This window comes from Dendropsophus ebraccatus, chromosome 8 (genome assembly GCF_027789765.1).
Source record: "Dendropsophus ebraccatus isolate aDenEbr1 chromosome 8, aDenEbr1.pat, whole genome shotgun sequence".
Classification (NCBI taxonomy): Eukaryota; Metazoa; Chordata; class Amphibia; order Anura; family Hylidae; genus Dendropsophus; species Dendropsophus ebraccatus.
In genome coordinates, this window is record NC_091461.1 from 58,436,791 (window position 1) to 58,464,679 (window position 27,889).

Here is a 27,889-nt window from a genome sequence, read left to right on the forward strand (position 1 = left end):
GAATATCAGGAGATATGCGTACGCTTATCGAATATTCGAATATCAGGAGATATGCGTATGCTTATCGAATATTCGAATATTTCACTTAGCAAGGTTCGTTTTAGGTTCGGTTCGTACAAATCCGAACTTCATGAAAGTTTGCCGAATCGAACCGAATCAAACTTTTCAAATGTTCGCTCATCCCTATTCCCATCCACACAGCACACTGCATTCTCTACCTGTAACACCACACAGCACACTATTCTCTACCTGTAACACCACACAGAACACTGCATTCTCTACCTGTAACACCACACAGCACGCTGTATTCTCTACCTGTAACTCCACACAGCACACTGTATTCTCTACTTGTAACACCACACAGCACACAGTTACTACCTGTAACACCACACAGCACGCTGTATTTCTCTACCTGTGACACCACACAGCACACTGTATTCTCTACCTTTAACACCACGCAGCACACTGTATTCTCTACCTGTAACACCACACAGCACTGTATTCTCTACCTGTAACACCACACAGCACACTGTATTCTCTACCTGTAACACCACACAGCACACTGTATTCTCTACCTGTAACACCACACAGCACGCTGTATTCTCTACCTGTAACACCACACAGCACACTGTATTCTCTACCTGTAACACCAGACAGCACACTGTATTCTCTACCTGTAACACCACACAGCACGCTGTATTCTCTACCTGTAACACCACACAGCGCACTGTATTCTCTACCTGTAACACCACACAGCACTGTATTCTCTACCTGTAACACCACACAGCGCTGTATTCTCTGCTTGTAACACTACACAGCACGCTGTATTCTCTACCTGTAACATCAAACAGCACTGTATTCTCTACCTGTAACACTACACAGCACGCTGTATTCTCTACCTGTAACACCACACACCACACTGTATTCTCTACCTGTAACACCACACAGCACTCTGTATTCTCTACCTGTAACACCACACAGCACACTGTATTCTCTACCTGTAACACCAGACAGCACACTGTATTCTCTACCTGTAACACCACACAGCACACTGTATTCTCTACCTGTAACACCACACAGCACTCTGTATTCTCTACCTGTAACACCACACAGCACACTGTATTCTCTACCTGTAACACCACACAGCGCTCTGCATTCTCTACCTGTAACACCACACAGCGCACTGCATTCTCTACCTGTAACATCACACAGCACCCTGTATTCTCTACCTGTAACACCACACTGCACGCTGTATTCTCTACCTGTAACACAATACAGTGCACTCTATTCTCTACCTGTAACACTACACAGCACGCTGTATTCTCTACCTGTAACACCACACAGCATGCTGTATTCTCTACCTGTAACACATATTGGAATAAAATAAAGAACCTTTTGAGTTTAATTTAAATGGCTCTTATCCTCTGTGCCATTTAGCATGATCTAATTGTGTTACTGCATCATTTTTGTCAATAGGGTGCAATACTGCAATGAATCTCCAGCATGTGTGAACATAGCCCTAATTTCACTGCAGGCTTTTGCACAATCAGCGAAGTTGCAGCAGCTGCTTCTGGCCGGTCAGATATGGTGAATCACTCACGGGATTGGGGGATCCAGCCAAGCCTCCTGTGACATCACGCCCTGCTCCCTGTCTGCATCAACATTCTGTGCTCAGCAAACACACACAATGTGAGACAGAGGCATGGAATATTTGTCTCCTAAGGTTGGAGAGCAGTGGGAGCAGGAGACAATGTGAATTGGCACAGAGACCATTTTTCTTCACTTTCTGGACTTCCTGAACCGTACAGATATGGTAATACATTATATGGTTATATAGACACATCTATATAACTTTTAATTTACTTTTAATAGAAAACAAGTTTTCCTTATCTGGAGTTCCCCTTTAAGTTGACTCTGGAATATGAGAGGTTATTAGCCGCTTGAAAAGTCTTTAAAAAGAACACTGAAGGGATAGTGCAAATTCATCCATGAATGATACAAATACCTGTGTCCTTAATTCTACATTATTATTACAATTATAATAATAATAATTATTATTATTATTATTATTATTATTATTATTATTATTTTATCTGGGTCATTGTGATTACATTATGTAAATGTATATACTGTAGCTTTTATATGTTTTCCTTCTATAAAAAAAAAAGCACATTAGATCCATTTAATGTAAAAATATGCCAAATTGCCATAGCCTGGGATGATAGGGTGTTATGCAGCTGTGGGTGTTTGGTGTTTTGTTGCTAGTTCATTTGTCACAGTGGCCAGGAATGGTATTACCCACCCCTGGACACAAAGGAATTGACACTTGTAAGGGTTGGCACAAGGTGTGGGTGCAGATGCGGCAGAAAAATCATCAATTAAGTCCAGCACTTAAACATAGGTGACTTTTACTTACGAGCATCAGTGAAATACAATCGATTGTAACACACAACTTAACAGGTGTCAGTAGTGCTGGAGGTAGTGACTTGTAGAGGAAGTGTAGCTTATCTTGAAGAAGGTATAGTTGAGCTTAGGAAAAGTGTAGCTTGATTGAGAAGAAATGCGTTTGTGGTCTTCCAAGAACCACTGGACCATAAGTCCCGGCTTAGTAGTGGGCGCAGGTGTTCTCTTATAAAGTAAACCACACCATATACATGGTTACTCCATAAAAGTGTAGATTTATTTATAAAACGACGCGTTTCGGCCACCGGGTAAAAGGAGGCCTTTCTCAAGTTAACTTGAGAAAGGCCTCCTTTTACCCGGTGGCCGAAACGCCCACTACTAAGCCGGGGCTTATGGTCCAGTGGTTCTTGGAAGACCACAAACGCATTTGTATCACGGACGTCTTCGGACGGTGTACCCTGGCAGGAGCTGCGGTGGTTCTCCCCCTCCTTCCTATAAGTGCTGCATAGAGTTGTGCCTATACCTTGCACAACTCTACTAGGTGAGTGCAATTCATTCTACACATTGTTTGTAGGAACTGATCCCTACATATTACACCAGGAGGCGCCCCCTCTTCCCTCTTCTTTCTGTCTTGATTGAGAAGAAGGTATAGGGACCATCTTGGGGACCTTGTTTAATGTAGAAAAGTACTCTGCCGGAATTGTATTGAGAGCAGTATGTAGTGTGCAAAAGAGAATATCTGTACTCACGGTTAAAAACACCATACTTAGAGGACCGCCTTTTGCCCAACCAGATCAGGGACTTCCAGGCTGGGTAGTACAAGCCCCAGGCCAACACAACTGGGTGTAGCAGACTCCTCGAGACCTCCCAAGGCAGTCGTGTGTAGATCAGTAGGATTACGTCAGCTTTGGCTCTTTGTCCTACTGGGGATCAATCTCTTGACTCTTGTAGACTGTTCTGACAATGAAGAGAAGGAATCCCTGGCATAGATAAGGTTATCCTAGAGCAGGGTAACCCAAGGGGTACGCAGCACAGGTTAAGGGTGTACGCAGGAGCAGGGCTGGGAGAAATGCCCCCCGGATATGTCCTGACAAGCTCCACCCCCTCATGACAAGCCCTGCCCCCGGCACCAACCGCGGGTGGTGTATTAACTCTAACTGCCGGTTAGAAGTCACCCAGCTTTCCAGCAGATTGTATACCTAAAGTCACCCACTATGTTGAATACCCTAGGTCACCCAGCATATTGTATACCTGAGGTCACCCAGGATATTGTATACCTGAGGTCCCCCAGCATAATATATACCTGAGGTCACCAGAGCATATTGTATACCTGAGATCACTCAGCTTTCCAGCATATTGTGTACCTGAGGTCACCCAGCTTTCCAGCATATTGTATACCTGGGGTCACCCAGCTTTCCAGTATATTGTATACCTGAGGTCACTCAGCATATTGTATACCTGAGGTCACTTCTGACCAATCTCTGTTTTTCTCTCTTATGCCCACACTCATCCCCACCATTCACAGGGAAGTTCACTTAAGCCCCTGTAGGAGGAGTTAGTTAGCTCCATGTCGGAGGAAGTGAGCGAGTTAGTCTAGTCTGAGATACAAAAGTGTACAGATGCAGCTAGAGACAACCAGTACTTTTACTACTACTTCTACTATATCTACTATGCCGTGCTAAGCACTTTCAGGGATTAGAGTCCAGGAACACCCTGGCCCACGCCAAGAACAAGTATCCTGAAACACAAGAGAAACTAGCCTGGATAGGACAAAGCTACCAAAAGAGATCTCGCAACGCAGGTAGATGGGAAGAAGCTTAGCTACACCCAGATAACCATGACTGGGGCTTGTAGCAACCTATTAGGACTGGTAACTCGACACTGTAGGGCAGCAGGTGGTCAGACCAGAGTCTCTACACAGGTACAAGTAAATTTTTAACTCTAAAGTATTTCAACAAAGTTCCGGCAGGGTACATTGCTACACTGAGTCAGGGCTCCTTCGACCAACTCTTCTCCTCTACGCTACTCAACTCTCCAAGCACCGCTACAACCACCTCACCTCCAAGCACAAAACACACCTTGGGTTATTTATCCCCTTTCTGTGGGTGGCGGTACCAATAGTCCGGGTTGGTCAGTTGCCAGTCAGGGCTACCGTGACAAGAAACCAAGGAAACCACTACAACCCGGCAGGTTACCGACCATCTAGGGAGCACTACCAGCCATATACAAAGCAGGTATCAACATCACACCTGTGTGCTGGACAAGCACTAACATCCCTAGCCATACACCACAGATCTTTCATCACGGTTAGTTCAACTGCTGGCCAAGGACCACAATTGTATACCTGAGGTCACCCAGCATATTGTATACCTGAGGTCACCCAGCATTTCAGCATATTGTATACCTGAGGTCACCCAGCATTATATATATGACTGAGTTCACCCAGCATATTGTATACCTGAGGTCACCCAGCTATCCAGTATATTGTATACCGGAGGTCATCCAGCTTTCCAGCATATTATACTCAGTATGATGGGGGTCACCCAGATTTCCAGCATGTTATGCTCAGTATGATGGGGGTCACTTAGCTTTCCCGTCATCTTGTACTCATTATGATAATTTCCTGGCCCGGTAATGTTAGCCGACGTGAAACACCTGGAGAGTCCCAAGATAGGGGACGCACTAACATACACTTGATTCTAATTGGGAGACATGAGAGTTCCTCAAGCAAGACAAAAAAACACAAAAAACACAACCTCTCTTACTTTATGTAGAAAAGCTGTGTTACCAGTAGTATCCACTTCTCGCCAGGCTTACCAAGGCTTCTGCATGGCTATCCTATTTCACAAGTACTGTACCCTGGACGCAGTGACAGGAGGGGTGACTGTACCCTGACGCAGTGACAGGAGGGGTGACTGTACCCTGGGTGTAGTGACAGGAGGGGTGACTGTATCCTAGTGTAGTTACAGGATGGGTGACTGTACCCTAGGCGCAGTTTAGTTTAGTCTGGTTTAGTCCGGGACACGTGTGTATGCAGATCTAGTTAGAGACAACCAGTTCTTTTAGTATTCCTACTATATCTACTATGCAGTGCTAAACACTACAAAGGGAAAAGAGTCTAGGAACATTCTAGCCCACGCCAAGAAAAACAGTTTAAAAAGTGCAGGGCAGTATCCTGAGACACAAGAGGAACTAGCCTGGATAGGACAAAGCTACGAAGGAGGTCTACGTATCCTATCTCGCAGTGCAGGTAACTGGGACACCCCCAGGAGCTTAGCTTCACCCAGATAACCACAACTGGGGCTTGTATCATCCTAGGAGAAAGAGTCACTTGACACTGTAGAGCACAAGGTGGTCAGACCAAAGCCTATACACGGCTACAAGTAACTTCTCACTCTACAAATATTCTCTCAAGTTCCTGCAGAGTACATTGCTACATTGGGTTAGGACTCCCTTGACCAACTCTTCTCCTCCGCTACAACTACCTCTCTGCTATTCTACTCCTTCAAGCATCTCCTCAGGCACAAACGAGTTCAAGCACTAATGTCCGTGTAAAGATGTATCTATTGATGAAAATGTGTGTACTGTACAGTTAAGCCGTTATATCTTTATATCACTGGGACTCAGTCATCCTTTCCTACGCACCACACCTATACACACTAACCGCATACCTTGGGTTATTTTTTCCCTTTCTATTAGTGGCGGTACCTATAGTCCGGGTGGGTCATTTGCCACTCAGGACTACCGTGACAAGAGCCCAAGGGAACCATCCCAACCCGGCAGGTCACCAACCATTTTGGGGAGTACAGCCAGCCACATCACAAAGCAGGTACTAACACCATACCTGTGTGCTGGACTAGCACTGGCGTCACAACTATACCATCTCTGGCTGAGCTGTACAGCAACACTTATAACATCCATCATTTAGTGCTATATATTCACCACAACTGTAGCCTGGACACAATGACAGGAGGGGTGACTTTACACTGGGTGTAGTGACAAGAGTAGTGACTGTATCCTGGACGCAGTGACAGGAGGTATGGCTGTACCCTGGGCGCAGTCACAGGAGGGGTGACTGTACCCTGGGCGCAAAAAAAAAAAAAGGAAAAATTGGCAGCACATCTATAACACTGTTCACACTGCAGGTTGCTCGCTGCTTGTGGCTTAAGTACAGGCAAAAAAACAGAAGGTGCAACAGCAACCCACAGGTGCAAGGGCCTACCGTATGTACTCCTCCCAGTGTACACACGATAAACCCCTGCCCTGTAGATATTAAAAAGGGAGGATCTTAGCAAACTATTTGATCAAACCGAGTATACCATGTCACCAACGTTAAAGGGGTAGTGCGGCGCTAAAAAATTACACACATTACAAAGTAATACAACTTTGTAATGTATGTTATGTCTGTGAATCGCCCCCTTCCCTGTGTCCCCCCACCCCCGCACGTGTACCCGGAAGTGTGGTGCATTATACATTACCTGATCCGTGTCGAGGGCTGTCCGCCATTTTGTGCCAAACGTCATCTTCGGACGGACGGCCAAATCCTTGCCGCCGTCCCCCCTCCGCCGCGTCACAACTGTGCTCAGCCGCGATTGGCTGAGCACAGTTATGCGAAGATGACGTTTGGCACAAGATGGCGGACGGCCCTCGACACGGATCAGGTAATGTATAATGCACCACACTTCCGGGTACACGTACGGGGGTGGGGGGACACAGGGAAGGGGGCGTTTCACAGACATAACATACATTACAAAGTTGAATAACTTTGTAATGTGTGTTATTCTGTGAATAATTTTTTAGCGCCGCACTACCCCTTTAAGGCGTCCTCAGAGACATGGTCCCTACTCTAGCATTTTCATACTAGCAATGGCCTCTCCTGGGCTGAATAAGCCTACAACTGGGCATATAGGAGCCAAATGATCTCTTTTATAGCACCCTTGGGACATGGGTGGACTGCAAGCCAACAGGAGGTAGCCACACCCCCCACATTCAACAGGAAAAATTGGCAGCACACCTATGACTCTGTTCACATTGCAGATTGCACGCTGCCTGTGGCTAAAGTTCAGGCAAAAAAAAAACAAAAGGTGCAACAGCAACCCACAGGTGCAAGGGCCTACCGTATATACTCCTCCCAGTGTACACATGATAAACCCCTGCCCTGTAGATATTAAAAAGTGAGGATATTAGCAAACTATTTGATAAAACAGAGTGTACCATGTCGCCAACGTTAAGGCGTCCTTAGAGACATGGTCCCTACTCTAGCATTTTCATACTAGCAATGGCCTCTCCTGGGCTGAATAAGCCTACAACTGGGCAGATAGGAGCCAAATGATCTCTTCTATAGCACCCTTGGGACATGGGTGGAGTGCAAGCCAACAGGAGGTAGCCACTAGAGATGAGCAGGACCAAAAGTCCGGCGGCATCGGCGCTCTCTCATTATGCCTTTGATCCCGGCCGCATAGTTGCGCTCCCGCGAATATGCGGACAGGATCTTCCAGGGAATTCTACAGGGATTCCCTGAAATATCCTGGCCGCATACTCCAGTAAGCGCAAGTATGCGGCCGGGATCAAAGACATGATCAGAGAGCGAACTGCTTTAGGACCAAAAGTCCGAGCAGTTCGCTCATCTCTAGTAGCCATACCCCCCACATTCAACAGGAACAAAAAAAAAAGAAAAAAGGAGAAATTGGCAGCACATCTATGACTCTGTTCACTCTGCAGGTTGCACGCTGCTTGTGGCTTAAGTACAGGCAAAAAAACAGAAGATGCAACAGCAACCCATAGGTGCAAGGGCCTACCGTATATACTCCTCCCAGTGCACACACGATAAACCCCTGCCCTGTAGATATTAAGCCACAAGCAGCGTGCAACCTGCAGTGTGAACAGTCATAGATGTGCTGCCAATTTTTCTTTTTTTTTTTCCTGTTGAATGTGGGGTGTGTGGCTACCTCCTGTTGGCTTGCAGTCCACCCATGTCCCAAGGGTGCTATAAAAGAGATCATTTGGCTCCTATATGCCCAGTTGTAGGCTTATTCAGCCCAGGAGAGGCCATTACTAGTATCAAAATGCTAGAGTAGGGACCATGTCTCTGAGGATGCCTTAACGTTGGTGACATGGTACACTCTGTTTTATCAAATAGTTTGCTAAGATCCTCACTTTTTAATATCTACAGGGCAGGGGTTTATCGTGTGTATACTGGGAGGAGTATATACGGTAGGCCCTTGCACCTGTGGGTTGCTGTTGCACCTTCTGTTTTTTTACCTGTACCCTGGGCGCAGTGACAGGAGGGGTTACTGTACCTTGGACGAGGTGACAGGAGGAGTGTCTGTACCCTGGATGCAGTGACAGGAGGGGTGACTGTATTCTGGACACAGTGACAGGAGGAGTCATCCCAGCTTTAGTGCAATTAACCGATTTCGGTGTAGCTTGCAAAAAGGATTGTGGTTTGTAAAAGGGCCGTGGTATATTAATCGTTCAATAATCATAATTGAGGTGAAATGTTCAATTAATCGTGATGTCAATTTAGGCCATAATTGCCCAGCCCTATGAGGAGGCATGCAAACTTTTGGTTTTGGTGCCAGGACATTGCCATCATTCAGTAATGCACCTTCCTTCTCACGAGTGAAATTCGGCGTTTCTTATGGGAGGGGAGCTTGGTAATGCTGCAGGGGGGCGTCACTGATTGGTCCTCAGTGACTTCTCGGAGCCCGCCCTCGCCCAGCCCCTCCCACCAGCCTTGTCCTGGCACAGTTCCCAGTGCACAGGACCTGAATCCAAAGGATGGAACTGGCTGCATGGGAGGACAACGCATGGGAGGAGGGATGTGGCTACATGGGGCGGAGCCAGTGGCGGTCTTTGGCACCAAGCACACCAAGCGATCGCTTGGGGCCCCCAACATCCAGGGGGGCCCCCACGCCCCGCTCTTGTGCTCAAGACCGCTGGACATGGCTGCTGCCCCGCTCGCTGCTGCCATCTGAACTGTAAATATAAGCACTCGTAATGAGCGATCATGGTTACATGCAGCAGCACTGACAGGGCGGGAGACATTGGCCCCCTTCCTGTCAGTCACTCTTGTGGCCGCAGGAAGGGTTTTCCCTGCGGTCACAAGTGGCAGCTTTGTCCTTGTGGTGCTGGCGCTCCAGTGACATCACTGGAGCATCGGCGCCAGGACAAGGAGAGTGCGGCCTCTTGTGATCGCGGGGAAAACCCTTCCTGATGCCACAAGAGTGAAGAGAAGAGGAGATGCCCGTACCCAGGTGAGTATAAGTGTTTGTTTTATTGTGTTATATACTATATGGGAGGGGGAGCACACAGGGGCCTGTGTAACTGGGGGAGCGCACATCTGGGGTCTATATAAATGGGGGAAGCACACAGGGGGGCTATATAACAGGGGGAGCACACAGGGGGGCTATAGACTACTGGGGCTTCACAGAGGGGTCTATATACTACTGGGGGCAGCACACAGGGGGTCTATATACTACTTGGGGCAGCAGAATGAGGTCTATATACAAATTGGAGAGCACACAGGAGGTCTAAATCCAAGTGGGGGAGCACACAGGGGGGCTATATACTACTGGGGGAGCACACAGGGGTCTATGTACTACTGGTGGGGCACACAGGGGGTCTATATACTACTGGGGGAACATACAGGGGGTCTATATACTACTTGTGAGGCACACAGGTGGTCTATATATAACTGGGGGAGCACACAGGGGTCTGTATACTACTGGGGCAGCACACAAGGGGTCTATATAATACTGGTGAGGCACACAGGGGGTCTATATACTACTGGGGGAACCACACAGGGGGTTTATATACTACTGGAGGAGCACACAGGGGTCTATATCCAAGTGGGGGAGCACACAGGAGGTCTATATCCAAGTGGGGGAGCACACAGGGGGGGCTAAATACCCCTGAGGGAGCACACAGGGGGCCGATATACTAGTGGGGGAGCACACAGGGGTATATACAACTGGGGGCAGCACACAGGGGGTCTATATACAACTGGGGCAGCACACAGGAGGTCTATATACTTCTGGGGGAGCACACGGGGGGCTATATATAACTGGGGGAACACACAGGGGTCTTTATACTACTGGGGGCAGGACACAAGGGGTATATACTATTGGGGGCAGCACACAAGGAGTATATATTACTGGCGGTAGCGCACAAGGGGTATATACTACTGGGAGCAACACACAGTGGTCTATTGTTTTGGAACGCGTGTCGAGGGGGGGCCCCAGACATAACTTCGCTTGGGGCCCCAGAAATGCCAAGACCGCCCCTGGGCGGAGCTATCTGGCTACATAGGGGCACCATACCTAGATATATGAGGGCATAGCTGGCTACATGGGGGAGGTATCTGGATACATGGGGGAGGTATCTGGCTACATAGGAGGACCGTGCCTGGCTACATGGGGGAGGTATCTGGCTACATGGGGGAGGTATCTGGCTACATGGGGGAGGTATCTGGCTACATGGGGAGGTATCTGGATACATGAGGAGGTATCTGGCTACATGGGGGAGGTATCTGACTACATGAAGGAGGTATCTGACTACATGGAGGAGGTATCTGGCTACATAAGGGAGGTATCTGGCTACATAGGGACATACCTCACTGCATAGTTGGGAAGTATCTGGCTACATGCGGACATATCCAACTGCAAGAGGCATACTTAAGAGAAAGGAGCATGTCTAGCTACAGGCGGCATATATGGGTAAAGTGGTCATACTAGGTTGTATAGGTCATACCTGACTGCAGGGGGCATATCTGGTTGCAAAGGGCATACCTAGCTACTGGCACATCCGGCTACAAGAAGCATTGCATCTAGCTACAGGGTGGACATTATTGGACATTACTTTATCACTGGGTCCCACAGATCAGGTGATGCTGAAGTTGGTTTCTTATTTAGTAGTTTCACAGGATTTTTCTTTTTTCATTTTTTAGCCATTTTTCTTACAGAAAATTTGTATTAATCATAAATTACCCTTAAGGGAAGTGCCCGTGAGAGTGCAGTTGAAAATGTCTCAAAGTGCGCAGTGTGTTATCAGTGTGACATCAGTTGCTCAAAGTTTTTATTAAATCAAAGTTTTGTGTTTTCACTTTGCTGCTCATTTTTATGCCACCACTGGGTAGTTTGGGCTGTTTTCAACTGCATTCCCTTCAGGACACCTTACTTATGGGTGAATTATGAGTAATACAATTTTTTTGCCTCTCATCACATGGGGGTACTTGACTTGAAGAGGTTGAAAAACATTGGTTTAGGGGAAGAGAAGACCGGCCCACCCAGTACAGCTGGCATTTGGCCGAATTGCTAAATACCCTGGCCAGCCCTGCCTGTCAAATATATTGAGCATGTCAGTTACACAGTATGTTGAATTTAGAATGCACTATTGTAGTGACCCGGTATGGGCCCCTAGGTCTTATTGCACCTGATTAGGGTAACTCCCTTGGGTTCACACAAGTGGAATGAGTTTTCCACTGCAGTTAGTGTTTTTTTCCCATTAGGTGTCACTACTCTGTCTGTTTAACCTATTTCTGTGCATGGCTAAAGCTCTCCAAGGGTAAACTATTGTCTATCACGTGTTGCCTTTTGTCCACTTACAGGTGCAGATGCTTTCTCTCCTTTCCTCAGCCTATGGTCTCTTTTCTTTCTCTCTGCACACACACAGCCCACCAGTTACAGTCAGGGTTAGACAAATCCCTGTAGTTAGGACTTAGTTCCCGGAGGGAGGAGTTCAGTGTGGTTAGAGTTAATTGTCGTCTGGAGTCAGTCTAACAGGGACAAAACTAGACAAGCCAGTTTCTTTTTGATAAGCACCAAAATTGCTATGCAGTGCTAGAACCTTACAGGGAGAGAAGCCAAACAGGGATCACCTTGTCCACGCCAGGAACCTCTCTACAAAGTGCAGGACAGTTACTTTAGGGGACATAATAACTGACATTAGGGGAACAAAGGTACAAAAAGTCTACGTATACAGCTCAGGACAACTGGGAAGTCTCGGGAATCTGCTTAGCTCAGATAACATGGCCTGAGGCTCGTATTACCCACCTAGTTTGGGTAGCCGGCAACTAGGGGGCATAAGACAATCAGACTAGAAGTCATCCGTGAGTACCAGTATTCTCTTCTTCTATACACCTCTACTATTCCGGCAGAGTACACTTCTACCTTGGACAAGGCCCTTCTGGCAATTGATCTCCACTACTCTCTTTACTGCAAAGCACCTTTCTCCTATGAGCACCTGGTCTCTACCTCAACTACTAGCACCTGACTTATTGCAAGATTGCATCTGTTGTATTGCACTGAATTGTATTACTATCACAAGTACTATTCCTGTATTGCACTACGTTTCTCCTTACTAAATTGTTCCACTTTGCTAAAGTACTTTACTCTTGCTTGCTCTTTGTGCCCACACACACACAACTGTAAACTTGTGTGGTGACTACCAGGTTAAAGCGACTCTGTACCCTCAATCTGACCTCCCAAACAACTTGTACCTTCGGATAGCTGCTTTTAATCCAAGATCTGTGCTGGGGTCCATTCGGCAGGTAATGCAGTTATTGTCCTAAAAAACTACTTTTAAACTTGCAACTCTGTGCCCAAAGGCCGGGGCTTAGATTGTGTATGCATTAGGCTGGCCCCACCTCTCCGTCCCTCCTCCCCGCCCTCCTCATCATTAGGAATGCCACTGCAACATTTTCTCCTGTCTGAACATTGCACAGGTGCCTTAACGATCCAGCCCATGTGCTGTGCTGACACAGCTGACGAATAGTAGGCAATCTGCCTGGAGCATTCCTAATTATGAAGAGGGCTGGGAGGAGGAACAGAGAGGTTGTGCCAGCCTAATGAATACACAATCTAAGCCCCGACCGTTGGGCACGGGGCTGCAAGTTTAAAAGTTGTTTTTAGGACAATAACTGCATCACTTGCCGAACGGACCCCAGGACAGATCTTGGATTAAAAGCTGCTATCTGAAAGTACAAGTGGTTTGGGGAGGGGTCAGATTGTGGTTACAGAGTTGCTTTAAAGATGGTGGTGGTTAGCCTGGTTGTAAGTTCAGCGAGTGATGTTAGTTGTCATGACGCCAGTGCAGGGGGACATACCTGGCTACAGGGGCATATGTCTGAAGGGGGGGGCATACCTGGCTACAAGGGCATATGTCTGCAGGAGGGGCATACCTGGCTACAAGGGCATATGTTTGCAGGAGGGCATACCTGGCTACAAGGGCATATGTCTGCAGGAGGGAATACCTGGCTGCAGGGGCATATGCCTAATGTAGCCATATGCAATGCTTCTTGCTCACAGTGTTGCACCCAAGGGGTTAAGTGAGGATGCATAGCATCCACACTTAACTCCTTGGGGGCAAGACTGAGCAGAACAGTTTGATCCTCAGGTGATTAAAGATGTCCGGCTACTAAAAAAAAACTCAGGGGACAGGGGGAACATAATAAACTATCCAGATTCACCTCTTCCTGTGCCTCTCCAGCGCTGGAACACTGCTCGAGGACCCCACCAAGCTTCAGTATTGCTGCAGAGTTAACGTCACAACCCAGTCCCCGGGACATACCCAGGACATCGTTTTGCCAACAAAATTGGCACCGTCCCGGCAAAACCGGGACTGTTGACAACTATTCCATTCATTTCAATGGGGCTCTTTACTCGAATTGAGCACTTAAGTAATGAAAAATAGAGTAGTTTGATACTTGCTCATCTCTACTGCTAACAGGTACTTTGTAGAGAGCCTATGGCGGCAGTGTGATCTCTGCCTTACTTAGTCTACATTTATAACTGATTACTTCCTTGGGGGTAAATACTTTTAACATCTAATCACATGGGGGTACTTGGCTTGAAAAGGTTGAGAAACATTGCCTAGAGGATGGTTACCCCTCCTGTGGGTTTAGCATAGTAACTAGAGTCTCTGTGAGGAAGTTCTTTCTCTCTCTCTCTGGCTGTGTCTTAAGACCCTATTACACGGAACGATTATCGGCCGTATTCGGGCAATATTGGTCGTTACAGCCGATAATCATCCTGTGTAATAGAACATGTCAGCTAATCATTGTAGTCGTTTTCTTTGAACATGTTGAAAGACAAACGACTCATATAGCAGCAGTCTGCTGCAGTCGCTCCGTGGAGTAGGAGCAGTGGCAGCAGGCCACTGCTATATGTTATGGGCTGCCCAGACGATCAGCGATCACCCGGACAGCCCCCCCCCCCAGCTCTCGCCCGCTCGCTGCCGCCGCTGACAGCGCTCGTTTGCTCCTCTCACTTGCCCCGTGTACTAATGGCTTAGCCAGGCCTGGCTGTAGACTGCGGCAGCAACTCCATCTGTTTGTGTTCTCCTCACTGCAGCTAACTAGAAAGACCCTTCCACCATTATTTAATAGCAATGTCTGAAAGATCATGCTTCTTGTTTATAAATTCCTATTATTTAACAGCCATGTCTGTAATGTGTAAGGGAAAAGCATTGGTGATTAAGTGGCAGGGGATTTAACAAGTATTGTCTGGTCTGTTATTTTATAACATTTCTTGGAGCTACTTTTATTACTTATACTCTCGGACAATCCCCTTAATGTTGACAATTCTAATGCAAACATTATAGCTAAAGATTAAGCTAAAGAATGTAAACATTTGATACCTGGGAGAAGCAAACTACCAATAAACTCAAAATTTTAAAAGCATTGTCTGATCTTAAAATGAACATACTAACCTAGGTTTGTCAATCTGAGAAAAAAAATAGAGACATGACAAACAGATAACACAGCAATCATGGCAACAAATGTCCGATTTTTGTGTCAGATTAATAAATCTGGGCCATTATGTACAGCACAAGTTTACATTTCAGGAGCCTTAAAAGACACAATAGCTTTTGGCTTAATCTTAAGCTTCACAAGGGCTTCCAGTCTACCTTAAGATAGAGACAATAGAGATATAATAGAGACAGAGGTAGAAGCTGTTTATAGCTGCCGTATTTACTATACATTAAAGGGAGCCTGTCACCGGGGACGCGGGCACAGAGCCCGCCCGACCCCCCGGTGCAGCTCCCGGATACTTACCCTTTGCGATGAGTCCCGTTCCTGGAGCCGGTCCCGGGACAAAGATATCAGCACCCGAAGCCGTGCGCGCGCTGTATGCAAATGAGCAGAGATGAGTCCGATGCCCATAGAGAATGACGGCTCCGTCATTCTCTATGAGCGTCTGACTCATCTCAGCGGCGCACACGCACGGCTTCGGGCGCTGATATCTTCGTCCCGGGACCGGCTCCAGGAACGGGACTCATCGCAAAGGGTAAGTATCCGGGAGCTGCATCGGGGATCGGGCGGGCTCTGTGCCCGCGTCCCCAGTGACAGGTTCTCTTTAAAGGAGTTATCCAGAGAGTATACATTGTTCTAAGAAGGTTACATTACTATGTAATATAGCTTCATTAACATAAATGTATAATTCTTTATTTATATAACATTTTACACCAAATGGCCGCAGTAAGGGGCGAAACACACCTCCACCAATGTTTTTGTCACAAACCACAGGACAGTCCAAGCTAGAAATCACTGTCTGTTCTGCAGAGACTGCCTAGCACACAGTGTTACTCACAGACAGACAGCCGGGAAAGGAAACTTGTGCTCTGTATTACCAGCACTATATGTGGGTAGCAGGAACCAGTAGTTCCCGACACCAACGTTGTGGCAGTAGTGAGGCCCATGTCCCCCCTTACTCCCGACACTTAATGTAAAATGGTATATAAATATAAATTATACTATATTTTTTTTATTTATATATCATATTTTATTTTAAAGAAAGTTATATTACAAAGTAATATTAGTGGAAACTTACTGGCAGATATTCCTATTCCACCTGCCTGACAACCTCATTTAGAGGAGTCTATTATACCTATACAACAGGATATCCACCTATTCTTCCTTTGCATACAAAATATGTTGACATTTCCTTCTTGGCGGTGGTGACTTGGCAGTGTTTTTTCCCTGCACTTACTACTACATCAAGGCTTCACTTCCTGGATAAAATGGTGATGTCACGACCCGACTCCCAGAGCTGTGCGGGCTGTGGCTCCTGGAGAGGATGATGGCAGAGGGATGCTCAGTGTCCCTCCAGTGCCCTGTGTCCCTCAGTGTCCCCCTGCCATCATCCTCTCCAGCAGCCACAGCCCGCACAGCTCTGGGAGTCGGGTCGTGACATCACCATGTTATCCAGGAAGTGAAGCCTTGATGCAGTAGTAAGTGCAGGGAAAAAAACACTTTATAAGCATTTCCCATAATAAGTGTATATTGATGATTTGTATAACTTTGGGGGGGGGGGCTATACAATACTTCAATAAAATATTTCACCGGACTTCTCCTTAAACTGATAAAAGTTTGCATTATCGCACAAGGTAATCCACCCCTTACAAACATTTTAAAATCTATTGCTCAATAGGCCTCTGAAGGTCTCACTTCGAGTATAAATCTCAGGTCAATGTTCAAAATTGTCAGCGCAACAAACACATTTCAGAATGGTAAGTGTATTCTATTCTAGGCAAGTTGCAGTGTACAGTAATTGTATTACTAGTAATTTATTAACTGATATAAATGAAAACAAGTATTCATGTAAAACATATCATTCCAATTGATGAGACAGAATATCTTTTTGATAACCCTTAAGAACAGGATTTATTTGGTTGTTTTGGGGGAAGCTGGCTTTATTATAAAATTCAGTTACCATATACAGTACAGTGATTGTTAGTTTAAATAGCATTAACTGCTAAAGGGATTATTATTTGTTAGTGATTTTTGTACATAGATGTTTCACACTGTGCACATGTATCATTTATCAAAGAGGATGAAACAGGTTGCAAATTTTCTTTACTGTTATTTCAGCACCTCTAACATCCTGTTCACAGCCCTTTTTTTGTTTGCATTTTTATTTATTTATTTTTTTTACAGGATGTAATTGGATGTCTACCCTGTTGCTGTTGACTTCTATTTTACAAAAAAACCCATCTGGATCTTAAAGGACAACTCCCGCGGGACCCCCCAAAAAAAAAAAACACAGACACACACAGACACCATACTCACCATCTCTCCGGTGACGATCGCCACTCGATTCGCCCGCCGTCCGCCTCTCCGTCGCCGCCGTCCGCCATCCAGCGATGTCTCCGACTTCCGGGTCCAGGGGATGGAAAAGGCTGCCAGTGCGCTTGCGCACCGGCAGCCTTTTCATTGGCTGGAGCGCATCACATGGCTTCCAGCAAGCTCAGCCAATCAGGGCTGAGCAAGCTGGAAGCCATGTGATGCGCTCCAGCCAATGAAAAGGCTGCTGGTGCGCATGTGCACCAGCAGCCTTTTCATCCCCATTCACTTTGCATGAAGACGCCGAGGAGGAAGAAGACCCGGACCGCCCCTCGGCTCTGACGTCGTCGTCACCAGATGCCGCCCCGGAGAAGAGGACCGTGACGATCGTAATAGGTAATGTATACATTCTTTAACTTCCGGGGTGGGGGGTCAGGGGTCCGAAAGTGGGGGAAGGGGGCCAGGCCGGGTATTTAACCACATTACAAAGTTATATAACTTTGTAATGTGTGTTAAATGAGCAAAAAAAAATTTTTGTGGGAGTTGTCCTTTAACCCCTTCCCTCCGGGGCTAATTTTCAATTTTGCAGTTTCGTTGTTTAAAACACCATAGCGCTTCCCTTTTTTCACCTTTAGGCTCTTGTGTTTACGCCATTTGCCCTATGGTAAAAATGACTTGTTATCTATGTTCATCAAGTTGATGTGATTAAAATGACATGCAACTTGTCTAGCAAAACTTTTAATTTATTTGACAGCTTTTAAAAAATTAAAACCTTTTAAAAAACAACTAAATTTAACTTAAAATTGCTTTATTACCATCTTTATAACGCTTTTATTTTTTGGTGTATGGGGCTCTGTGAGGTGTCATTGTTGTGCCATGATCTGTACTCTCTATCAATACCTTACTTGCATACAAGCAACTTTTTGATCACTTTTTATCACAATTTTTCTGGATTTGATGTGACCATGTTTGACAGCCACATTTAACTGCAATCAGCCACACCTGCTAATAGCCACGGTGGTGGTGAGCCCTTTCTCTGAACCTCCCCACCCACAGCAGGACGTGCTGGTGCGTCCTTCTGCGGGAAGTGGTAAAAGATGTTGTCCACTCAAACTGAACTTGTCCCGTATCCACAGGATATGGCAAAGTAAGAGATTGCAGGAGTCTCCATATTGGGGCCTTAGGCTATGTTTCCATACAGTATTTTTTTTCAGTATTTTGGTCAGTATTTTGCAACCAAAACCAGGAGTGGATTGAAAACACAGAAAGGCTATGTTTACTCACTGTTGAAATTGAGTGGATGGCCGTCATTTAATGGCAAATAATTGTTTTAAAATAATTTCTGGTATTTGCCATTAAATGACAGCCAGCCACTCAATTTCAACAGTGTGTGTGAACATAGCCTTTCTGTGTTTTCAATCCACTGTGTTTTGATTGCAAAATACTGAACAAAATACTAAGCATGTGTGGGAACATAGCCTTAGAGTGGGTAACCTTTCTTACCCACAGTACAGCCTCTCATAAATCAAAGGTTTACAGGGTCTCTGTAGTCTGATGCTATAGTCATACTTATTTCTATCTGTCTACCCCCAGGTTCACACTGCATTTTTTGTAGTTTATTTAACAGATCCATTAAGTGGATCCATTAAACGGTCTGAAAGGAAATTATTTAATAATTATTATTATTATTATTTATTATCTGCAAAAAGTTACTAATAGTTTTCGTTTATTTGACACTTTTCAGAAATTCCTTGTGGCAGTTGCATTTGGTGCTTTAACCCTTGTGGTTATTTGCAATGCAGGCTGTTTAAGAGGTAAAGGCAAAATCAAAATGGGTGAAGAACCTAAAGGTAAGTTTAAGTAAATTTACACCAAAAATAGCAATTTTGTATTATTGTTCTTATCATTATTAGTTACTTTTTAGGTTCCACGAGTGTTTGTACAGTAAATTACTAGTTCTGAAGTTCTGGGGGTAGTTTCTTTAAAGTCTAACTTTCAAAATCTAAATCAGCAGTAGATATGATATAAAGGAATTTTGCAATATACATTCAATTTTTTTTTATCATCACAGAACTTCCTGTGTTCTGACTTTTTTTTTTTTTTTAGAGTCTAAAAACAGGAAGTCCAGCGTTTCACAGGCCATCTCTGCGCTCACAGAGAAGGCAGTCATGTGATTGATGGACACATGAGCCGTGACTCTCTGTCCTGTCCAGAATTCTGTGTTTAGTCTCTTTTATTCAAGAAAAGTCAGAAAATCTGCCTTCAGGAGACTGGACCTGGATTTCTAGTAAGTTGAGCTTTGTTTTACAGCATGATAACAACAACAAAAATAATGAATGAATATTGAAAACTTACTTTATTGTACAGATACTGTTGATTTAGTTTGACCCTAAGGGGTTTAGTTTAACTTAACCCTTCAGAGGACGGGGCCAATTTCAATTTTTGCGTTTTAGTTTTTTCCTCCTTGTGCTTAAAAGGCCATAGCAGTTGCATTTTTCCACCTAAAGACCCACATGAGCCCTTATTTTTTGCATCACTAATTTTACTTTGCAATGACAGGCTTAATTTGTTCATAAAGTACACTGCAAAAGCAGGAAAAAATAAAATGTGTGGTAATATTGAAAAAAATTACGCATTTTTTTTATTTGGAGGCTTTTTGTTTTACGCCATTCGCCCTGGGGTAAAACTGACTTTTTATATATGTTCCTCAAGTCGTTACAATTACAACAATATGTAACATTTATCATTTTTATTTTATCTGATAGCTTGTAAGAAATTCAAACCATTGTTAACAAATATATGTTCCTTAAAATCGCTCTATTCCCAGGCTTATAGCGTTTTTATCCTTTGGTCTATGGGGCTGTCTAAGGTGTCATTTTTTGCGCCATGATGTGTTCTTTCTATCAGTACCTTGATGGGGGTGATTCAAACTTTTATTAACTAATAAAAACTTTTATTTACTAATAAAAACACTTTTTTTTTAATACTTATACTAGAAGCCCACCTGGGGGACTTCTAGTATAAGTACACGGATCTCTCATTGAAATCTATGCAGTATAGTTATACTGCATAGATCAATGAGATCGGCACTCAATTGACCGCCGAGCCAGTATAAGCGCCATTACGCCGCAGACCCCGGCAGGTACCGGACCGCGTCTTGCGCGGGGGGGGGGGCCATCCACCCCACTAGACACCAGGGATAAGGCTGCATATAGTAATCAGATGCAGCTGTCAACTTTGACAGCTGCATCTGATTACTTAATTGGTGGGCACGGCGATCAGACCGTGCCCGCTAATAGGCGGGCCCAGGCTACAAGGGGCACCCGGGACCGCGGGGGTTCAGAGCGGGGCCGGCGCGTGGCCCTGCTCTGAACACCCCTAGGCGGCCAAGGACGTACAAGTACGCCCAGGGTTGTCTAGGGGTTAAGGACCCATGCTGTACCTGTACGTCATGGAGTCCAGCAGCGCTCACTTCAAAACATGTAGGGACCGGCAGCTATATGCAGCCAGGTCCTCACGGTTAATATCAGGCTGCCGCGAAAGTGCTGCGGCCCGCCATTAACCCCTGCAGTCACTAAACCCCCGCAGCGTATCTGACTGCTGGAGGCTCCTTACCTTCCTTCCAGCAGTCAGATTGTCGATCTATGTATAAAGTCTGCACAGGCAGGCTCTATGCAATGATTGCATATTACACTGATCAATGCTATGCTAAGGCACAGCAATGATCAGTGTATGTAATGAAATGTAAAATGTTAAAGTCCCCTAAGGGGACATAAAAAGTGTAAAAAAAAAAAAAAATTAAAAAGTCTTAAAAAACATGACATAGTCCACCCCCCAATAAAAGTTTAAATCACCCCCCCTTTCCATTTTATAAATAAAACACATAAAAATAAATAAATAAACATATTATATTCCATAGCGTGCGTAATCGTCCGATCTATTAAAATAAATGAATATTGTTCCCGCATGGCGAACGTAAACAAAAAGTGGTAAAAAAGGCCAGGATTATTTTCATTACATTTTATTTAAAATAAAATGAATAAAAATTGATCAGTTATGTCTCATCTTTACAAATATGGTATTAAGAAAAACTAGAGATCATGGCACAAAAAACTACATGCCATACAGCCCCGTATGTAAAAAACAAAAGCGCTATAAGAGTAACAATAGGGCCATTATAATCACATTTGAAAAAAAAAGGTTTACTGTTAATAAAAATAGAAAAACAATAGAAAAGCTATATAACTGATTTATAGAATAAAGACAAAATGTCAGTTTTATTGTAAAGTGCATTACATAAACACGGAACCCCCACAATTTGCAGAATTGAGTTTTCCCCCAATTTCACCCCATTAATGGTATTTTGGGGGTTCCATCATACATGGTATGGTAGATCAAAAGGCGCCTTAACAGAGTACACCTGTTCCTGAAAAAAACAAGCCCTTACATGGCCCAGTAGCTGGAAAAATAAAAGAGTTATAGCTCTTAAAATGCGAGGAGGAAAAAATGAAACCGCTAAATTGAAAATTGTCCTGGTCCTTAACCCCTTCAAGACAGAGCTCTTTGATGCCCGGATGTCCAGGTCCAATTAATGCAATGTTCCTCCCCGCCTTCTAAGAGCCATAATGCTTTTTTTCCCCACGATCTATGCATAGAGCCTGCCTGAGAGCAGATTCTATGCACAGATCGCTGAACCGACGGGACGGAGGTAAGTGGCTTACCCCCGCCCATCGGTACATACGATACCCCCGCCCATCTGTCATCACTCAGTGACAGATGCTTGTTCTGTCACTGATAACCTTAAATGCCGCAATGGCGTTTAAGGGGTTAATGAGACGCAGCTGTGGGATCCCATATATATATATATATATACACATATACAGTCCTACTACACAGGGTATGTGCAGTAGGAACGTATATATATGTATTACTAACGGGATAGGTTAAGGCCATTTTGGACTCTGTCCTTCAAGGGTTAACCCGTTAAGAACAAAGCCAATTTAAGTTTTTTGCACTTTTGCTTTTCCTTTTTTATGTTTATAAGGCCATGGCGCTTGCTTTTTTTCATCTACAGACCCACATGAGCCCTTATTTTTTGTAACACCAATTGTACTTTGCAATGATGGACTTGATTTTCCCATAAAATATGCTGCGAAACCGGCAAAGTAATAATTTGCACTGTAAAATTGAAAAAGAGTAAGGAATTTCAGGGTGCCCTATGGTAAAACTGACATGTTCTCTATGTTCATCGCATCAGTTCCATTACAACCGTATGCAACCTGTATAACTTTTATTTTATTTGCATGGCTTTTAAAAAATTTAAACTTTTTTTTTTTTTTTTAATAAATAAATGTCCTTAAAATTGCTCTATTACTATCCTTATAATGCTTTTATTTGTTGGTCTATGGGGCTGTGTGAGGTGTAATTTTTTGTGCCATGATCTGTACTTTCTATTGGTACATGGTAATTGCATATATGCAACTTTTTGATGCGATTTTTATGGATTTGATGCAACCAAAAATGCACAAATTTTGGAATTTTTTTTTTTCTTATTTAGCAGTCTAACAGTGTCAGCAGTTTGGAATGTGTATTACAGCTGACAGATTCACTGGTTGGCTTTAATCACTGGATTTTCCATTAAAATGCCAGAATAAACATATCCTATTGTCTTGAAAGTAAAACACTTAAAGTGATTATGTTGAAATTTTTTTTCTAGGTTGTTACTTTAGAAAAAAGATGCATCTACTCAATAGTCAGTGGCGGACAAAAGATTGTATGGACTGTAAATGTGATTCGTATGGAAGCTACGAATGCTGCACAGTGTAAGACAACTCCTTCACTAGTTCAGTATAAGGAAAACAATACCAGCTAAGGGTGGGTTCACACTACGGAATTAACGCAGATAAGATCCGGTGGATTCTGTCACTCGTACCTGCTCACAGCCGCGCCCTTCTCCGCCCCTGCCATAGATTCCGCCGAAAGAACTAATATTTCAATTCTTTTGGCGGACAACGGAATCGGCCCGGTCAGGTTTTGCTCAACTAGGGTCTGGGTGTTCAGACCCCCACTGATTGCTACAATGAGCTGGGAGATGTGTGACCTATCTATGTTTTCTCCCACCTTTGATCACAAAGGACTTTCATAGTAAATCCATGGGACAATTTTCTGACGTATGCGAAGGATAGGGAGAAACAGCACTCAGCTGCACACTTCTCCCTGCCCATTCTAGTCATTGGAGGGGGTCTGAACACCCAGACGCCACTGATCATACAAACCTTCTGACATGTCTAATGTCTCTGATCTACGCTAGACTTGACCACAAAAATTTGTCAGTAACAATCAAAGGGTTGCTGATCTGGGTAATACACAATCATACATATGACTTATATGTACCTCTGCTTATAAACAGAATATAATGTGCATTTATTATTCTTCTGTTTTCTATAGCTATGGCACACCAGCAAACTACGATAAAGAGAGATGTAAGTTCGAGTTTGATCAAAAACAGTGTGTTTACAAACTGATTCCAAATGAAGATCCAACCAAACAGTGCGAATCATACGGAATGGTGGGATAACCAGTTGTCATCTTAATAATGATCTTTTTAAAGAAAAAAGTCACATTTATTTACCATGTAGAGGGTAGCATAAAATAAAAAGTATGTTTCCTTCATGGCAGTTGGGTGATTTGATTAAGGTGACAGAATTACCTATAAAACAAAATCTTCAACATTAATTTTACTTTGACTCACACCTAGAGATGAGCGAAACTACAGTAAGTTTGGGTTTTTGAAACCCCGAACACTGAATTTGACTCCCGATGGCTGGAGAAGATGGATGCAACCCTAGAGTTGCCTGGAAAGCAAAGATGTTCACACAACATATTTTTTTAATTACTCACGGCCATTGTTGCAATTTGCAACAACGGCCATGATTAGTTCTAAAAATACTTTTAATTGAAAATGAATGGGATCCCACCCGGAGTGTATGGTATCCCTAACGGCCGCAGTGAAAACTGACATGTCAGTTTTGTGCGGCTGCTATTTTTGAACAGTGGCTGCACAGAACTGACAGTTCACACAATTGAGAGTGTGGCTCTGGCTGAACTCTCCATTGTGTGTGCAATGGTGAATTGGGAGGCAGCTTCACACGGATGCGCCCGCATCCCAATTCACCCGACAAGAAGTTTATCCGGCCGGTACTGCAGTTTCAGCTAGAATAAACTTCACTGACACCGGCAGTTCTGTGACATGGCCGGGTCACAGAAGGATGACGTTCTGGTGATCTGTCACTGTAGCCGCCTCACTCCTCGCTCCTCATTCTGGCGCAGTCTACTTATTTTTCTAGGTTCTGCTGTTTTGAAGCCAAAATAAATCCAAAATAAAAATGCAAATGAGTTCCTTTAATGCACTGGTGAAGTTCCTTGGCCCCTCAGTACACTGTCCCACCTGCACGCTGGTTGTAGAGTGCACACTTACTTAGGCCCCCTTCACATGTCCGGAAAATATGGATTTATGGACCCATAGACTTTCATTAGGCACGGACACCCTTACAGATTTTTCCGGAAGGGTGTCCGTTCTGGAAAATAGAAACGTCCAGATAGGAGTCTATGGGAGCCTTGAAGTCCTGGACGCTTTCCTGATGCACATCAGGAAAGCGTCCGGAGTTCCACTCACCCGGACCTCACGAGTCGGCTCCCCCAGGCCTCCTTCTGCCGCTGCTCCCGGTGTGTCCCGGACTCCTGCTGCCTCCTCCTCCCCGGACCTGAGCAGCGCCGCCCGATCTGCAAATTCAGCGCTGGAACAACCGATATACTGTCCTGCTGAAAGGTCATGATGGGAGTTGTACTTCTGCAGCCTTTGGTCATCCAGGCTGCAGAAGTACAACTCCCATCATGACCTGTCAGCCAAGCATGATGGGAGTTGTAGTTCTGCAAGCTGTGACCATACAGTTTGCAGAACTACATCTCCCATCATGTCCTATTTTTTCTTCTGATCAGGAAATCCTGATACTTTCCTGATGCCATTTGAGGCCTACTGATCAGGATTTCCTGACAGTACAAACTGACACGGACGTGTGAATGGGGCCTTATACATACTCAGTTATCCATAAGCAGACACGTCTTGTCCCTGCGCCATCCAGAGTACGCAGTTTGAACAGCTCATGCGTGAGAACGAGACGTGTCTGCTTTTGCATAATTGCGTATGAATAAGTAAGTGTGCATTTCACAACCAGCGTGCAGGTGGGACGGTGCACTGAGGGGCCGAGGAACTTCCCCAGTGCATTAAAGGAACTCATTTGCATTTTTATTTTGTATTTATTTTGGCTTCAAAATAGCAGAACCTAGAAAAAAAGGAGACTGCGCCGGAATGAGGAGCGAGGCGGCTACAGTCATAGATCAGCAGGGTCATATGGATGAACCTGCTGATAGTTTTCCTTTAAAATTCACAGTTTTATTGTAGATCTATAATACAAGACATTATTGGGGTCCCGGTGAGGCTGGTGACACACGGTAGTTTTTGTTCCAAAGCCAAATGTGGATTAGAAAGGAATGAGGAATATAAAGGAAGGACATGTACTTCTGCTTCCTGCTGGATCCATTTCTGGCCGTGGCTCAAAAACTGCCATGTAGTCTAATGGTTTTCTGCATTATGGATTTACAATAAGAGTACGGTCACACAGGCGGATCCTACTGCAGATTTCACACACTCTGAAACCTGCAGGTAATTTATTAGCAGGTAATGAGTAGCACAACTCTCAGTAAAGCTGATGGTTTTACACTCCATGAGTTGGGTGCAGGGTGCCAATGGAGTGTAAGGAGAGATGATGTATAGAGCCCTGAAGCTTACTGTACTAGAGCCCCTGAACCAGGGTTCCCTCTCTAGAGCAATAGGCTTCTGCTCCTGAGCAGGGACGCGACTATTACTAGAACAGAGCAGGTGGGATTTACTTGCCTACAGCATAGCCTGCCAGGAAAGTAGTGATGCTGTGTGTTGTCACTTAATGTAGCAGTTCAGCTTTTTTCTTTTTCCCCCACTGCAGGCTGGCACATATACTTACCAGTGATCGGTGTCCTGTGGCGCGGCTTCGCTCTGGTCCCACAATGCAGCTTGGATCCCGCTGCTGGTGACATCACCGCTCTTCTGACCACTCTTCTTTCTACAGGTCTATTGAAGGCCGGAAGTCAGAGTCTCCAATGCATCTCAATGACAGCGCTCTCATAGTGATGCATTGGCGACCTGACTTCCAACCTCCTCAGCTGCAGAACTGAAGCTGAAGAGGTCACGTGGGCGCCAGCGGGATCCGAGTGGCGCCGTAGGACCGGATCATCATTGCTAAGTATATGTGCCAGTGTCTGCAGCAGGGGGAAGAATAAAAAAAAAAAACCTAGACTACTTTTTAAAAAAAAATTGGGGCAAGACACTAAGCAGCAATGCGTATAGATTGTTGCACCTGTGTATAGAATGCATGCAATTGTGAAATGCAGTTGAGACCTTGACCTGCAAGTCTAGGTCTCCCTGCAGTTTACAAGCGCATATACTAGCAGAGATGGCTAGCACAGTGGGGAAGTACGTTCACAAAGTGCTGAAAGTTCACAGTTTTTAACAAACACAATGTGGGAACACAGCCGCTCCCCACTCCTCTTTGTATGGCATCTTCCTCTACACCGCAGTCTCAAGTGATCATGTGACAGTTACTAAAGACTGCAGTATAGCCAAAGACAAAGCTAGGAGCAGTAAGGAGTAGGTGCAGTAAGTTATTTTGACAGGTGTTCTGCTCTGTTATAGTAAGCAGTGATCTGTCACTGCGTCCACTCCCACAGCAAATCCATACTTTGTGTGGCTCTCTGATTCCCAAGCGACCAGCCCAGGCGACATCAGGGTCGAGCATCAGGGCAAGAGGGGAACAAGCCGCCAATGAAAAGGCAGGAATACTGGGACAATCAGGCTGTTTTGGGTGCTCTATTTAAACAGACACCTGCTGACCATAGCCGCCTGTGATTGGTCCCTCTTTAGCAATTTAGTGTTTTTAAAGCGACTCTGTCCTGCCTGTTTTGTTCCCGGTCTGTCTGATGTTTCGTAAAGCGTAAGCCTAATGCACTAAGCCCCTAATTAAAGCCCCGATCTTCACAGAAACGAGCGCCGACCTGTCAAAGCAACTGTGTCTACATGCCACTTCAATTTATGGGATTATTGCTTTTGCTTATGGGGGGCCCTGACATTTTGGCTGTATGGGGCCCCAAAATATCTGATGGCGGCCCTGGCTGGTGGTGCTGCTGTACTAAATTGTATTGCTGGGATTTGTAGTACACCTGCATAGAACTTCACTGCTCATTGTAAGGGTGTGTCACAGAGTGTGTATAGATGCAGCCACTTCTGGATTGTATCCCATAGCCCCCCAAAACTAGTGGGACCACAAGTATTTT

The 27,889-nt window shown here is 44.9% G+C and overlaps 1 protein-coding gene across 2 annotated transcripts; it reads left to right on the forward strand.

Annotated features, from left to right (window-relative positions):
- Positions 1-1,471: 1,471 nt before the first annotated feature.
- Positions 1,472-24,138, forward strand: LOC138798609 (beta-microseminoprotein-like). Of its 2 annotated transcripts, none has more exons than XM_069979138.1 (4): positions 1,472-1,813; positions 19,209-19,314; positions 23,181-23,286; positions 23,912-24,138. In XM_069979138.1, exons 1-4 carry the CDS (start codon positions 1,811-1,813, stop codon positions 24,039-24,041), a joined length of 345 nt encoding a protein of 114 aa, XP_069835239.1. In that variant the 5' UTR covers positions 1,472-1,810; the 3' UTR covers positions 24,042-24,138. The 2 variants fall into 2 exon arrangements, with proteins under 2 accessions (XP_069835239.1, XP_069835238.1); XM_069979137.1 differs by lacking the exon at positions 1,472-1,813 and adding an exon at positions 16,841-16,911.
- The last annotated feature ends 3,751 nt before the right edge of the window (positions 24,139-27,889 follow it).